Source organism: Delphinapterus leucas, chromosome 4 (assembly GCF_059928025.1).
Source record: "Delphinapterus leucas isolate spDelLeu-1000000601 "Yukka" chromosome 4, BTC_Dleu_Yukka2, whole genome shotgun sequence".
Taxonomy (NCBI): domain Eukaryota; kingdom Metazoa; phylum Chordata; class Mammalia; order Artiodactyla; family Monodontidae; genus Delphinapterus; species Delphinapterus leucas.
In genome coordinates this window covers 9,030,698-9,047,382 of record NC_143132.1, presented here as the reverse complement: position 1 = coordinate 9,047,382, position 16,685 = coordinate 9,030,698, and the positions used below count along the sequence as shown (strand labels likewise).

The window sequence follows — 16,685 nt, the reverse complement described above, 5'->3', positions numbered from 1 at the left end:
CACAGCTTGATGAGAAACTGTTTAGTTGATTTACAGCCTTATCTTCCAGGAATCTCATTTTCCGGGTTATGTCTTCCAGGTATATCCTGACACAAGCAGCTAAGTCATTCTTGCTTGGTCTCTCTTAATACTGGGACAGAAAATTATTTTGGCGTCTGTTCTCAAAAGTAAGACCTTAATTAATTTACGTGAATCATTGGTTTATTTCAGCTTTGCCCGAAGTTTTTACATACAAATTCTACTAGTCACACTTGGCCATTTAGTGCGGTTGCTGAATTAATAGGTAAGTAAATTCGTGTTTCGTATATAATCTGTTGCTTGCAATTGAAGTTCTAAAAAGCTTTTTATTGAAAAATAGTATGCAGATGTGCTTTTAAAAAAAACCAAAGTGTATCTCAGCGATAACATTGGTAAAGGTTACCTAGCATAACAACTATTCAAACTGATGTCAAGTTAATCAGTGCTCAGCCTTCCCTACTCAGAGTATTTCCCTATATTACTATCAAAGTATTTTAATTTGCAAAGTTCCTAAAGCATTTATGTTGAAAATATTTTTAGTCCATTATAAAAGAAATACGTCTATTGCCAAAAAGTGAGAATTATGTTTTTTTTTTAATAGTCTGAAAATATTTATAACAGTGGATTAATTTTTCTGGTGTTAGTAACTAGGAGGATTACATTATGTTAGATTTGTGATAATAAATTCTTGGTCTTTTCAGTAGATAGAATGATCAAGGTATAAGATTATATTTAAAAGTGTTTTAATGAACATGAGGAAAGAGGCAAGGTTGTGTTCAGATTTGCATTATGGGTCATGATTTTTTTCTTGGTAAAATTAGTGCACATGAATTCTTGGGAATTCTTTAGATTCATTATCAAGAAAGGGTCCTATGTTGGATGTGCAAGGAAAAGAAAAGAAAGAAAATTTGAGAACCCTTCTTTTCTTTGGTGAAGTTAGATTTTCCAGAGTCTCTCAGCTAACATGTGCTGTTCAGATGTAGACTCTGAAGTGCAAATGAGATAACGTTGCAGCTATTCACCGTCATTCTTTTTCATGGCAACGGGAGGAGCTACTTAGCCTGGGGTTGTTCATCATAGTGCTTCACTAGCTTTGGGTTTGGGCAACTGAAAGTCATGGTGCTCTTTGTGGTGTATCGGATTTTTAAGTTTTTTTATGAAGCTAAGGTGGTTGATATAAAAGATTATTTGATTTTAATTGAAGACTTACAGAAGGATAGTTTGAGAACCATTATTTATATTATAATGAAGACTTGAAAATATACCTCAAAAGTATTTTTAGTCAGGGATATTCTGATAGATCTTAGATCGTTCACAAGTTGATTTTATTACTGCTACTGTTGAAAACTTTTTCGTTTTTCTTTGATATATTCCTCATACTTACCTATTCTGAGAGAAACAAGTATGCTAGGCAAGGGTGTTAAACGGTGAGGTGTACAGAGATTAGAAAAATGTATCAGCCACCAGAAACTTCTGTCAGATTGAAAAGGGCTACAACTTGAAGAACTGGGTAGAAGTGAACCTTCACCTGTGTGTATAGGTTAGCATACTGCTTTCTCATTTATTCAGTAACTATTGTGGACCTTCCGTGTTAACTTGCAGTGCTGTTGACACTCAGCTCTCAGTTTCCCTTTTGATAGCTAAGCTAGTTCTTTGGGCAGAAGAAGACTTTCCTGTCTTGATCATCTCTTCAGTGCAGCGATTCTTCTGGCTTTACACATTTTCAGTGTAGTGGGTACCAGTCTCTGCTCTCTATATAACAAATGGAGGGCTTTAGATAGAGTTAATTCTGTAATAGTCAATGAACAATATATAGCATGGTACAGTTTAGTTTCATGTTGTCAAATCTTAGGAGTTCTAAAACATTTCAGCTTTTAAATTTTCCTTAAAATATATTATTCTGTTGCTTGTCAAAGTGTTGTTCTGAACTAATTGCTCTTCTTCAAAATGCAGAATCAAAATTTCGCCAAACTTTCGTTTCTCAGATAATGCTTACGATCCTGATGTGAATGCTAAACAGATATGGATTGACAAAACAGTGATAAATGACCATATATGCCTGACATTCACTGATAATGGGAATGGTATGACTTCAGACAAATTACATAAAATGCTGAGGTATGTAAAGTGTCACACTCGTTAAAATCATTGCTTTTACCTAGTTCAGGTGTTTCATGTGTCATACTTAGACCCTGTAGTTTTTGTTTTTTAAACATGAAATGCTATACCCACAGTGTGCTCTATTCTCCTAAGTCTTCTGTCATTTTCTACTACTGTTAGATTATTATTTATTTATTTATTTATTTATTTATTTATTTATTTATTTATTTTTTGCGGTACGCGGGCCTCTCACTGTTGTGGCCTCTCCCGTTGCAGAGCACAGGCTCTGGATACGCAGGCTCAGCGGCCATGGCTCACGGGCCCAGCCGCTCTGCAGCATGTGGGATCTTCCCGGACCGGGGCATGAACCCATGTCCCCTGCATCGGCAGGCGGACTCGCAACCACTGCGCCACCAGGGAAGCCCTACTGTTAGATTATTAAGCAGTCCCTGCCATTCTCATCACCCGCTCCCCATTTCTGACTTATCTAAAATTCCACCATTCCTTTAGAGTTGTAGCACATTGACATCAGTTGTTTGTGCTTTAGTGGAAATAGTTTTAGCTACTATTTCCTATAAAACTTACCACTTTGGGGAATGGGGACTGGTAATTTTAAAGTGACACAGAGGATGAGGAAGTAGCATAGTTGTAAGGGCTTGGGCTCTAGGATCACAGAATAGGATGTCAGGATGAAGCCAACTGTGCCTGAAATAGAAGCTAAGATACATAGTACAGGTATGAGGTAGAGGGAGGATTTGCCTCAGGGGCCTTTCTACTGTCTCTCAAATACTCCTTACTCTGATAAAATGTCAGGTTCACCCGATCGATAATCATTAATCATAGTACGGCAGGCTTGCTGAGAACAAGAGAATCCTTCACACTTAGAGGAAGAGATTTCATGGGGTGAAATCTCAAGGTCCCTGGAGCCTAAATTATAATTCAGCCATTTAGCTGGGATGTGCCAGGCAATGAGCTCCTGTTTTAGTATGTGTAATCTTTACATCCCTATAATGTGGATTTGGTTTCCTTCTTTTCAGAGATAGGGAAACACATCAATATAGGTTAAAAGTAATTTGCCCAAGATTGTACAGCAAGGAAGGATGAGGCTAACATTCAAACTTAGGCACTTTACTTGGTATTACAGTTTTTGAATTAACATAAATGAAGATTATACATACTTATTAAATTTTTTTTTCTTTTTAGCTTTGGCTTCAGTGACAAAGTCACCATGAATGGTCACGTCCCAGTTGGATTGTATGGGAATGGCTTCAAGTCAGGTTCTATGCGTTTGGGTAAAGATGCAATGGTTTTTACCAAAAATGGAGAAAGCATGAGCGTGGGCTTCTTGTCTCAGACCTACTTGGAAGTCATAAAAGCAGAACATGTTGTTGTCCCAATAGTGGCATTCAACAAAGAGCATATCCTTTTGATTTTGAAATTGAAACTATGAAGAAATAATCTGAACCATTCCATCCTTCTGCCCTCCTCCAGATTCTTGTTTTTTAATCATACCTTCCATTCTAGCTCTTCTTCCTATCCACTGCCTCTACTCTACATCTGGGCTAAATGTTTGTCCCTTTGTTTTCTCTGTTGGAATTGTGCCATGGAAATCCTTAGCATAAGGCGATTGCATTTTATGTTAAGCTTCTTTATTTCAGTCTTTTTGTGGTCTGATAAGCTTATGATCTGGCTTGATATTTTCACCAAAAAATGAAAAAGCAAGATATCCTTAGGAAAATGTCTTCTGTATAAACATTCAAATATTGGAAATAATTAAAGTAGGAATAATAATAAACTTCTTCATACTTCATCCTTCTTGGTGTTCATTTGAAATCACACTATTATTTTAAAACTTAGAAAATAATTTAGGAAATGGTTTTTCAGTTAGTTTGAGTTGGTTTCCATATCGTAATTGTGAAAAATACGCCATTGGTCTAAGTCTTTAACTTAGGATATACGACAGATAATTAATTTAACAGAATCGAAAGCGAGTCTTGCTGCAATTCTGGAACATTCTCTGTTTTCTACGGAACAGAAATTACTGGCAGAGCTTGATGCTGTCATCGGTAAGAAGGGGACGAGGATCATCATTTGGAATCTCAGAAGGTAAACGGTAGACCTCAGCTAGTTGTTAACCATTTGGGAAGTAAAGCACATGTGTGGGAATAATTTCATTACATTCATGCTTTGTCACACAAGAGTGCAAATATATTGGAAGGTCCTCATTTTATGGCATAGTTAATGATTTACCTTTTCCAAGGGTATTTTATTGAGGCTACTTTGGCTTCAATTTGAGATAATTTCATACTACTAAAAATAAATTTCCTAGCCCTGCCATTCTGTCTCCATAGCACTCTATTTTCGCTCTTGGTTATACCATCCCTCTCCTCAAAAAAAAAAGAGAAATGAAACGAAAAGATAAAGCCCAGCCAACAAGTCCCAACTTGAGAAAGTTAGAGAAATCTTTGTCTGTTTGGTTAATTACATAAAGCTAAGCACAATTCAGCATCTGTTGAGAAAAATAATACAAATGAGACTTCTGTGTTGCTAAATCTTTGTGAGGATAAAATCCTTTGCAAATAAAGTTTTAAAATTTAGGATAAATGTGTGATATTGAGAGATCTAAGATCTGTTGAACCATAGGAATAAAGCACACATAGTGATAATCCTAAAATCCTTTAATTCTTGTGCTTTTTTGACCACCTGTATTCCGTTTTTCTTTTATTTTCTTTTTCTTACTTTCTTCCCTGCCCCTCCCATCCCCCCCACCATTTTTTCTTTAACTTTTAATTTTGATATAATTGTAGATTCATATGTAGTTGTAAGAAATCTCATGTACTCTTTACCCAGTTTCCCCCAATGATAACTTCTTGGAACACTACAGTACAATAGTACTGTTGATACTGACATTGATACAGTCAAGGTACAGGACAATTTCATCAACTCAAGGATCCCTTTTATATCCACACCCACTTCTTCCTTAATCCCTGGCAACCTCTAACATGTTCTCCATTTCTGTAACTTTGTCATTTCAAGAATATTCTGTAACTGGAATCATACCGTGTGAAACCTTTTGGGATTAGCTTTTTTCATTCAGCATAATTTTCTGAAGATTCATCCAGGTTCTTGTGTGTCCGTTTGCTTCCTCTTACTTGCTGAGTGGTAATTGCATTATATGGATGGACCACAGTGTGTTTACCAATCTGGTTGTTTACAAGTTTCATTTATTACAAATAGAGCTATAAAACAGGGGTTCCCAACCTTTTTGTCATCAGGGTCCGGTTTCATGGAAGACAGATTTTCCACAGGGTTGGGGGGTGGGGTTCAGGCAGTAATGCAGTGATAGGGAGCAGCAGGTGAAGCTTTACACCTCCTGCTGTGCGGCCGGGTTCCTAACAGGCCCAGGGGTTGGAGACCCCTGCTATAAAATGTGTGCACAGAGATTTTTGTGGGAATATGGTCATCATTTTGTGGGCTAAATGCCCAGGAGTGTAATTGCTGGATCATATGGTAGTTGCATGTTTATTTTTTTAAGAAACTATCAGAATGTGGCTCTATCATTTGACATTCCCAATGGCAATGTGTGGATGAATACAGTTCTTTTCTGTACCTTCTAGGTTTCTTTTCTCCCTCTCTCCCTCCCTCCAACTCCTCTGACCTTAACTGCCACCACATGTTCGTGTTTTGTTTTGCTAACTAAAAGTTTTTTGCTTGCTTATCTTATGGTGAAGTTAAAATTTAGCTCTTATAAAAAATTATTTTTGCAGCTACAAAAGTGCAACAGAGTTTGATTTTGATAAGGATAAATATGACATTAGAATTCCAGAAGATTTAGATGAGACAGCAGGGAAGAAAGGGTACAAGAAGCAAGAAAGGATGGACCAAATTGCCCCTGAGAGTGACTATTCTCTGAGGGTATGTATTTAGCTCTCTTTGTGGGAGTGAGAAAATCATCAAATAATGGAAATTGTTAACCACTTGTATTATAAATGCTGCCAGAAATCTCTAAGTATCTCAGACATGAACCAACTTATTAAATTTGTCTTGTGTACACTGCTTGTTTTATTTGCTTAGAAAAGTTTTTTAATTGCGAAGTCATGGATAGCCTATACATAATGCACGTTAGTATAATTTTGTGATAAATATCTTTGAGATTTGACCTTAGAGATGAGAATGTTTTTAAGATTGAAGGAATTAATATCTCAACATAACAGCGTTGATATAATAAGAATATTAAGTTTCGGGCTTCCCTGGTGGTGCAGTGGTTAAAAATCCGCCCGCCAATGCAGGGGACACGGGTTCGAGCCCTGGTCCGGGAAGATCCCACATGCCGCGGAGCAACTAAGCCCATGCACCACAACTACTGAGCCTACGCTCTAGAGCCCACGAGCCACAATTACTGAGCCCGCACGCCTAGAGCCCATGCTCCGCAACAAGAGAAGCCACCACGACAAAGAGTAGCCCCCGCTTGCTGCAACCGAAGAAAGCCCACGCAGCAACAAAGACCCAACGCAGCCAAAATAAATTAATTAATTAAAACAAAGAATATTAAGTTTCTTAGTCACTATGATAAGACATATAATACTATTCCCTTTTTTTTCCTTCTTTTTGTTTTTCTTGGCTGCACTGTGGCATGTGGGATCTTACTTCTCCGACCAGGGAGAGTGGTCCTAACCACTGGACCACCAGGGAATTCCCCTTTTCCCTTTTTTTGTACTAAAATTATTTCATAACCCCAAGCTAAGGATTCATTTGACGTTTACAAGTATACTATGTAGTTTTTTCTGAGATTCTAGCAATTACAATGGCAGCTATTACTATTCCTTGATATACCCCAGTGTGTTAGTGAAGTATGTCCTAGTTGTTAAGAAAATCTTAACTCAAGAATATACAGAGGTCGCCAGAGCAGATGGTATAATGTTAGTGTACCATGAGAAAAATGTTTTAAAATATCATTAATGAATTTTATAAATGGGCAAAACACCACTAATTTTGAAATCAGGAGTCAGGAAAAAAAAATAAGAGAAATGTTCAAATTTTAGTTTTGTGTTGAACTTTTCATATATCCTCCTTGAGTTGTTCAGTTCATTTCCCTCAGAGATTTCTGATAGCTTGGAGACAGGCACAGGAGATCATATTTTAACATGTTTTAGGATGCAAAGTTTGGTCACAATTCTAAGGTATCTAAACTTCCATGTATTAAGAATTGAAAACACGTTTAGGGAATTCCCTGGCGGTCCAGTGCTTAGGACTAGGCACTTCCACTTTCATGGCCCGTGTTCAGTCCCTGGTCAGGGAACTAAGATCCCGCAAGCCTCAATGCGGCCAAAAAAAAAAGAAAGAAAAAAAAAAGACTTGAAAACACATTTAGATGACTGCTGATTTTTACAGCTCCATATGGAAGAAGTGCTGTTTGTCTACTCTGCTGAAATGTTGGTGCATTATTTATGATTTTTTTTCCTTTTCAAGCTTATAATAGTCCCTTTTGTTTATATTAGATTTTGCTTATTTTTGCCCAAATAAAATTTATTGATGCTTTAAAAATCATAATAGCAATATATAGTTTTGACAGGAGAGTCAGAAAATAGTCCTTTTTGTACACATAAACATTTTTAAAATTAAAATGAGACCATACTATACATGCTGTTTCTTAACTTTTTTTCACTTAACATATCAACATCTATGTAGGTCAGTAGATTGTTTTCTGTAAGTCATTTTTACTGGCTACAGTATATTGAGCTTGTTTTTAATAAAAAGTATTCAGATATTAACTAATACACCTTTATAGTCTATAGTATTTTATTGAAGAGTTAATATGTCTTTTATCAAAGTAAGGCGGTAGCTTCCTTTTTAAATACATGCATAAGTAATGTTGAACAAATCCATAGATAATTATGTGGGAAGGACAGATAATTGTGTGTCTTTGCAGGCTTACTGCAGTATATTATATCTAAAGCCACGAATGCAGATCATCTTGCGTGGACAGAAAGTGAAGACACAGCTAGTTTCGAAGAGTCTTGCCTACATTGAACGTGATATTTATCGACCCAAATTTTTAGTATCCTTTATTTTGCTTGTTATGATGCTGCATATAGATACGTATCAGTCAAATGTATTTCCCTTCCCCCTTTCTCCTTTTATCCTGATAGAGTCAATCCTCTCCAACTTTTGCCCTTTTCTGCACCTTTGGACTCAATAATGGGGGCTTCCCTGGTGGCACAGTGGTTGAGAGTCCGCCTGCCGATGCAGGGGACGCGGCTTCGTGCCCCGGTCCGGGAAGATCCCACATGCCGTGGAGCGGCTGGGCCCGTGAGCCATGGCCGCTGAGTCTGCGCATCTGGAGCCTGTGCTCCGCAACGGGAGAGGCCACAACAGTGAGAGGCCCGCGTACTGCAAAAAAAAAAAAAAGAAAAAGAAAAAAAAGAAATAGGAAGGGTGGTTTAAAGGGAATGAGGTGGTGTGTTCAGAATTTTCCTTAACATTTAAGACTAATAAAACTGTGAGAATTACTTTTGGATTCAACTGCAGAAATAAAGATCATTATGGGATAATGATGTATCACAGAAATAGACTCATCAAAGCTTATGAAAAAGTTGGATGTCAGTTAAGGGTAAGTTTATATCTGAAAATGTCTGTATCTTTTATAAAAGTTAGGATAACAGGGCATCCCTGGTGGCGCAGTGGTTGAGAGTCTGCCTGTCGATGCAGGGGACACAGGTTTGTGCCCCGGTCCGGGAGGATCCCACATGCCGCGGAGCGGCTGGGCCCGTGAGACGTGGCCGCTGAGCCTGCGCGTCCGGAGCCTGTGCTCTGCAACGGGAGAGGCCACAACAGTGAGAGGCCCGCGTACCGCAAAAAAAAAAGTTAGGATAACGTTATCGGGTCAAATGTGTAACAATGTGCTTTTTGCCTAATGACTTTTAAATGTCAATGTTTTTAATAACATTGGTATGGCACTTGACCTTAGAACGCTTTTATATTAATTTGAGGACAGAACATTTTATCTCTTTTACAGATGAGGGAATTGCGGCTGATAAGTAACCAGCCTTAGACCTCAGGCACAGGTGCAGATATTTTCTCTACACTTGGAAAAGGATCCTTGACTCTTTTCATACTAGAATAAAATTGATTGGTTTTAATTAGTTGTTGACTCAATAGCCTAAAAAATAGTATCTGATAGGTGATTTACTTTTCTGGAGTTAGTTCCTGAATATATCAGAGTTTTCCTCCAAAGCCACTTCCATTGTTGTAGAATTCAATTTAGGGTGGTGAACATTGCCCACTATGTTGATCTGTTTATCCTTTACCTGTTTTCACAGAAAATTTTTTTGTTGTGTGTGGGTGGGTGTTAAGAATTTGTGATAAATTCTGAAATTCAGCTTTGTTAAAGGTTTTAAGTCCAGGCATATTTTGTTTTCCAATTCTATGATGTTCATTTTCTATTCATTTTATTTCATTCTAAATTCTTTGCAACAACATGGATGGACCTGGAGCATAGTATGCTTAATGAAATGTAATATGTCAGGAAAAGACAAGTACTGTATGTTACCGCTTATATGTGGAATCAAAAAAATAAAACGAGTGAACGTAACAAAACAGAAACAGACTCACAGACACGGAGAACAAACTAGTGGTTTCCAGTGGGGGCAGGGTGGCAGGGGGAGATAGGCGTAGGGGATTAAGAGGTACAAACTACTATGTATAAAATAAATAAGCCACAAGGATATATTGTACAGCACAGGGAATATAGCCAATATCTTATAATTTTAAATGGAGCATATAAAAATATTGAATCACTGTGTCATACACCTGAAACTAATATAGTATTGTAAATCAACTATATTTCAAATTTTAAAAAAGTAAATGAGGGCTTCCCTGGTGGCGCAGTGGTTGAGAGTCCGCCTACCCATGCAGGGGACACAGGTTCGCGCCCTGGTCCGGGAGGGTCCCACATGCCGCAGAGCGGCTGGGCCTGTGCGTCCGGAGCCTGTGCTCCGCAACAGGAGAGGCCGCAGCGGTGAGAGGCCCGCGTACCGCAAAAAAAAAAAAAAAAAAAAAGTAAATGAACTTTGTTGGGCTCTTCTTTATAACCACTGATTTCAATTAGAAATATAAATCCAGAAATATGACAACCATGATACAAGGTGTCAATAACTTTTATTTAAAATGCTAATTTTTATTTATAATTGGAATAGAAATTTTTTTTTTTTTTGCGGTACGCGGGCCTCTCACCGTTGTGGCCTCTCCCGTTGCGGAGCACAGGCTCTGGATGCGCAGGCTCAGTGGCCATGGCTCACGGGCCCACCTGCTCCGTGGCATGTAGGATCTTCCCGGACCGGTGCACGAACCCGTGTCCCCTGCATCGGCAGGCGGACTCTCAACCACTGCGCCACCAGGGAAGCCGTGGAATAGTAATTTTTGCCAGAAATACTCTATAATTCTGAAGTTCTGAATTTCACTGGTAATTGGAAATGTAGTTTTGGTAATAGGCCTTATTTCTCAAGTGTTTTGACTTAAGGTACATAATCCATTTTTCCAACCCAGTTAAATTTGCATTATATATAATTTCTGGTTAAGTTTAACCTTGTAAAAAATATGCTTTTACAGCCAACTTTTTTTTTTTAAATAAATGTATTTTATTTTTGGTTGCATTGGGTCTTCATTGATGCTCACGAGCTTCCCATTGTGGTGGCTTCTCTTGTTGCAGAACACAGGCTCTAGGCGCACAGGCTCAGTAGTTGTGGCACACGGGCTTAGTTGCTCCACAGCATGTCGGATCTTCCCGGACCAGGGATCGAACCCATGTCCCCTGCATTGGCAGGTGGATTCCTAACCACTGTGCCACTAGAGAAGCCCTACAGCCAACTTTTAATGTTTTTCTTTACCAGAAGATGGACTGGTCATAGTATTTGGATTCAGTAAACATTTATTAAATACTTGGTATGATTTTCCACGCTAGATGCTCATCATAAAAAGATGAAAAGGTACAGCACATGCCCCCAGAGCTCTTTCTGATGAGGGGAATGTGGTATATCCTTGGAGCAGCAGAAAGGGCTTCTTGTAGAAAGTGGTGATTGAGATGAGACTGAGTTGATTTACTGTTTGGGGAAATCTGGCAAGAGCTTTCTAGACAGAGAAAGGAATGTCTGCAAAGGAAAAAAAAGAGGCTTCTGAGAGGATGGCATCATTAAGGGAGTTGTTATGCCTGGACCAGGTGGTAAGTGGGGAATGGGAGAGAGGAAGATGAGGCCAGAAAGGAAGTGAAAAAGAACTAAGATTGAAGGGTTCTGTGGTTTACAAGTTGTATGAAATGAGGAACCACTGATGGTTTTTAGTGGAGTAGCATTATGATTAGGTTTTCATGGTTTTGTCTATAGTTGCATCTATGAAAATTCTCAGAAGTCAGTATTCCATTTTTTCTCTTTATACTTAGACTCAGCTATAGTCGTGAACAAAATACATGTGTTAATCACATAATCAGAAAATGACTCAGATACTTTGAGTTCAGTGTTTTAGCTAGCAGGTTTAAAAAATAACCTAGGTCAGTTGAATTAAAGTTCTTACTTCATCACAATAAACAACTGAATGTGTAACTTTGGATAAATGTCTTTAATTTTTCTCTAACGAACTTACGGAATATTATGTGCCAAAGCCTTTGCTAGGCACTATGGATACAGGAAGGAGTTACTTGTGGTTTTTAGTAGCTAAGAAATTGCATCCCAGTAGAGGGGATCTTTTTTCCCTAGTATAAAATCGGGAATGATAATACTTGTTGACATGAATACTTGATAACAGTGGAAGTGGTTTTGGAGGAAAGCTGTTGTTACATATTTAGGAGTTAGCTCCCAGAAAGGTAAATTACCTACCAGACACTGTTTTTCAATCTAAATGTCATGAGCATCAGATAAAATATAGGAAAATGTTTCATGCAGATCTTAAATCTTGGTGAAGGGATAATTGTTTGAAGCATCATGTTTCATGTTTAAAATGCCAGTTTTATTTTTCAGGCAAACAACATGGGTGTTGGAGTAGTGGGGATTATAGACTGTTATTTCCTAAAGCCGACTCATAATAAACAAGATTTCGATTATACTAACGAATACAGGTATGTTACCTATTTAAATGACTGACTTCTTACTATTTATTTTGGAAATACTTTCATAACTTTTTCTAAGCTGGATTTCTTTCTGTTTTGTGGGAAGCTTGCATAGAAAACACATGTAATCATTTTCTCATCCCTGGGGATTGTATTCTACTCTGTCACAAATAGAAATATATTCTCCTCTGTCTTTACTGATGAAGAATTTTTGAGATTTGTACTAAATAGAGGAAGTTCCTGCTTTCTTGGTAACATTTTTTTGTGTAATATAAAATCCAGAAACTTTGATCTTGGATGGGAACTTTAAGATAACTTAGTCCTATGTACTTGAGACAGAAATGCTCATATCTTTTAAGAGTGATCAGAAGCCATAAAATAAATATGACCATCAATTTTACTTGTAAATTTAGGAAGCACAAACAGTTGTCCTAATGAGCGTGTATTATGAAGAAGAATGCAAACTTCATATAAAAACAAAGTGGAAGGAGGGAAATGTTAAAGAGCAAAATCAGCAAATTAGGAAACACACAATAGAGAAAATCAATAAATATTCAGAGTATAGTCCTGAGACAGAAGCTACCCCTGTTATTTGAACAGGGAAAATATAGGGAGTTGTTAACCAGAATAGTAGAAGGTGATCACTCAGAGAGGTGAAAGAGGACAGTAGATGTCCAGAACTAGCTGATAGAAAAGAGCAGCTGTTACCTCTAGGTTGAAAAAGAGTAGACAATAAAGGAACTAAGAGAGGATCCCGGGTCCCTGATGTCAGAGATTCAGATCTCTTTGTAGAGGTCATAACAAACACTAAGAGAGGATCCCGGGTCCCTGATGTCAGAGATTCAGATCTCTTTGTAGAGGTCATAACAAACACAGCAACAGGCCACCTGCCATGGCAAGAAGCTTGCCAGAAGGCCTGGCCAGCCTGGGTCTGTAGACATGGCCTGCTGTTGCCAGGGGATGTGGGTGGGCTTGGGCTGGAGCTGTTCTGTAGAGGAGACCTGTCTGTGCCCAAGGGTGTGAGTATATGCTGGAACTGGTTCCTGCTGCTGGAGGGAAGAGCATGGCCTGAAAGCACAGCTGGAGCTCCTTTGGGAGGCCATGAGCTCCAGCCAAATAATAATGAAGCACCAGACCTGAAGGCCATGTGTCTTGCTGCTCTCACCTGGTAGGTTCATTGCTCCGTTAACCCAGTGTAACATTCCTCAGGCTGGCAAAGGATGAATGTTTACAGGATCAAGCTCCATTATCACAAAACGGAACCCAAAAAAACCCTGTTTGGAACTGGAAGACAATAAGTTGATAATTGACACAATCAAAAGCCCAAAGTTTGTTTTTTGGTAAGATTAACAAAGTCTATAAGCATCTGGCAAGACTAAGGAAAAAGAGAAAACAATAATCATCAATATCAGAAATGAAAAGGAGGACATTACTACAGATCTACAGACAGTAAAACATAGAGGGGCAGCATGAACAATTTTAGACCATTTTAGATGATATGGACACCTTCCTTTCAAACTGAATCAAATTAAAAATTTCCCACATACTTTCAAACATTTAACGAAGTGGCGGCGCCAGCTTACACAATCATTAAAGGTTTTAAGAGACCACATAACTAGTAGTGAACTCACGAATGCATTACAAGAAAGAAAATTTATGTCAGTCTCTCGTGATTAAGATATAAAAATCTTAATTAAACAGCAAATACCATTTAGTAACTTGTAAAAAGAATAATACATTAAAACCAAGTGGATTGTATTCCAAGATGGCATGGGTGGTTTTTACTATTCAAAATTCAATGTAATTCATCATGTTATAGAAAAATCTCATGGTTATTTTCATAGGTACAGAAAAAGCACTTGAGAAACTACAGTATCAATTTGTGATGTAGGAAAAAAGGGAACTCTTACAAAACCATTAATAGAAAGGGCATATTAGCAATACCGACTATTTAGCAAAAAACAGCAGTTCCTAATGGTGAATTATTGACAGCTTTCCCCTTAAGAGTGGGAGTAAGATAAGGTTATCAGCTATTCACCATCGTTCTTGAGGAAATAACCAGAACAAATAAGGCAAAAAAGAAAGAAATGAAAGAATAAGCGTTGGAAAGGAATAAATAATTTTCTGTAGGTGACAATATCAAGTATATAGAAAGTCCCAAATAATCTGCAGTGTAATACAGTCTAAGGTTGCTAGATAAGAAGTATTCAGAAGTTTGTTTACCAGCCAGAAAAAAAAAACCAACCATGAGATTCAAAAATTTTTATACATAATAACATCAAAAAAGCAAGTGCTTTGGAGTAAATAAAATATGCGAAGACCTCAACACACTAAAAACTATAAAACATTGTGGAGTGAAATTTCAAATCTGAATAAATAGGTATACCAGGTTCAGGAGTTGGTAGGCTGAATATTATAAAATGTCGTTTTTTCTCCAAAGTAATTAAATACAATTCCAGGTTAAAAGAAAAATCCCAGCAGGTGTGTGTGTATGTTAATAGGCTTAATTTAAACTTTATGTGGAAAGTCAGAAGACCAAAGATAGTTAAGACAAAGAACAACAAATCATACTACTAAATACCAGTACTTAAAAAGCTGTAGTGAAAGTGTGGTATTAATAAATAGTCTAGTGGAATGAATAGAGAAGCCAGAAACAAATCCCTGCTTTTTATACATATGGTCAGCTGATTTATGACGAAGGTGTAGTAGGAAAATGATCATCTTTCTAAAAATGATGGTTCAGCTACCTGTATGAACAAAATGAACGTTAACTTCTCCCTCTTATATGAAGCAAAAAATCAATTGCAGATGGATTTTAAGCCTAAATGAGAAAGGCAAAAACAAAATGAAAACAAGAATAGTTTCATAACCTTTAATTTAGGTGGTTTTTTTTAAACAAGGTGCAAAAATATTGATACATTAGATCAAAATGGAAAAATTATCTAAAATGAATAAGATATAGCAAATGTTGGTAAGATGTAGGGCAGTTGGAACTCCTGTATGTGCTGTTGGGTGTAAGAATTGTTGATCATTTTTGAAAGTTATTAGACTGTATTGAGTAAAGGTGGACATCAGTGCCCACCCCTGTGACCCCGCAGTTCCACTCCTATAGGTGTATTTTCAACAGAAATGGGTGCAGTCTCATGAATTGAGGAATAGAGGTGATAAGAAAAGGAGATGAGGAAGAACTGAAAAAGTGATATGAAAGGTGAACCATGTTTGGGAGGGGAGATGATACATTCTTATTCGGATGTTTATGTGTTGTTATAGTGGGGCTTCCTAGTGGGGAAAAATAGAGATAATGAACGGGGATAGATATGTCTAATATTAACCTGTCAGTACAGAATTTCAAATCTTGATTTTTATTTATTTTTAAAAATTTTTTAATTAATTTATTTTTTGGCTGCGTTGGGTCTTTGTTGCTGCGTGTGGGCGTTTTCTAGATGCGGCGAGCGGAGGCTACTCTTCGTTGCGGTGCGCAGGCTTTTCGTTGTGGTGGCTTCTCTTGTTGCGGAGCACGGGCTCTAGGCTCGCGGGCTTCAGTAGTTGTGGTGCACAGGCTTAGTTGCTCCGCAGCATGTGAGATCTTCCCTGCCCAGGGCTCGAACCCGTGTTCCCTGCATTGGCAGGCGGATTCTTAACCACTGCGTCACCAGGGAAGCCCGAGTCTTAATTTTTAAAAGCTTTATTTACTCTATTGAAGTATACTTGATTTACAATATTATGTTAGTTTCAAGTGTACAGCAAAGTGATTTGGTTATATGTATATATGTACGTCTATAATCTTTTTTTATTCTTTTCCATCATAGTTTATTGTAAGATATTGAAATAGTTCCCTGTGCTGTACAGTAAATCCTTGTTGTTCATTTTATATATAGTAGTATGCATCTGTTAATCCCATACTCTCAATTTATGCCTCCCCACCCCCCCTTCCCCTTTGGTAACCTTAAGTTTGTTTTCAAAGTCTGAGTCTGTTTCTGTTTTGTAATAAGTTTGTACTATTTTTTAGGTTCCACATATAAGTTGATATATAATATTTGTCTTTGTCTGACTTACTTCACTTAGTATCATAATCTCTAAATCCATCCATGTTGCTGCTGATGGTACTATTTCATTCTTTTATGGCTGAGTAATATTCCATTGTATATATTGATGTATACACCACATCTTCTTTATCCATTACTCTGTCGATGAACATTTAGGTTGCTTCCATGTCTTGGCTGTTGTAAATAGTGCTGCACACGTGGGGTGCATGTATCGTTTTTCCCCCCCTCACCCCTTGCCGTGCCATGTGGCATGTGGGATCTTTGTTCCCTGACCAGGGATCGAACCCATGCACCCTATATTGGGAACACGGAGTCTTAACCACTGGACTGCCAGGGAAGCCTCAGGTGCATGTATCTTTTTGTTTTTTAATTTATTTTATTTATTTATCTTTGGCTGCGTTGGGTCTTCATTGCTGCGCGCGGGC

The 16,685-nt window shown here is 37.9% G+C and overlaps 1 protein-coding gene across 2 annotated transcripts in view; it reads left to right on the top strand.

The window, feature by feature from the left end:
* MORC3 (MORC family CW-type zinc finger 3) overlaps nt 1-16,685 on the top strand; it is a 41,752-nt gene that overhangs the window by 8,650 nt on the left and 16,417 nt on the right. The window contains exons 2-9 of one of the 2 annotated variants that reach the window (XM_022552809.3): nt 211-283; nt 2,004-2,136; nt 3,322-3,536; nt 4,077-4,224; nt 5,886-6,033; nt 8,048-8,176; nt 8,606-8,728; nt 12,126-12,223. In XM_022552809.3, the coding sequence (XP_022408517.1) occupies nt 211-283; nt 2,004-2,136; nt 3,322-3,536; nt 4,077-4,224; nt 5,886-6,033; nt 8,048-8,176; nt 8,606-8,728; nt 12,126-12,223 (1,067 nt within the window). Of the gene's footprint in view, nt 1-210; nt 284-1,971; nt 2,137-3,321; nt 3,537-4,076; nt 4,225-5,885; nt 6,034-8,047; nt 8,177-8,605; nt 8,729-12,125; nt 12,224-16,685 lie in introns of both variants that reach the window. The other variant, XM_022552810.3, reaches the window with a different exon arrangement.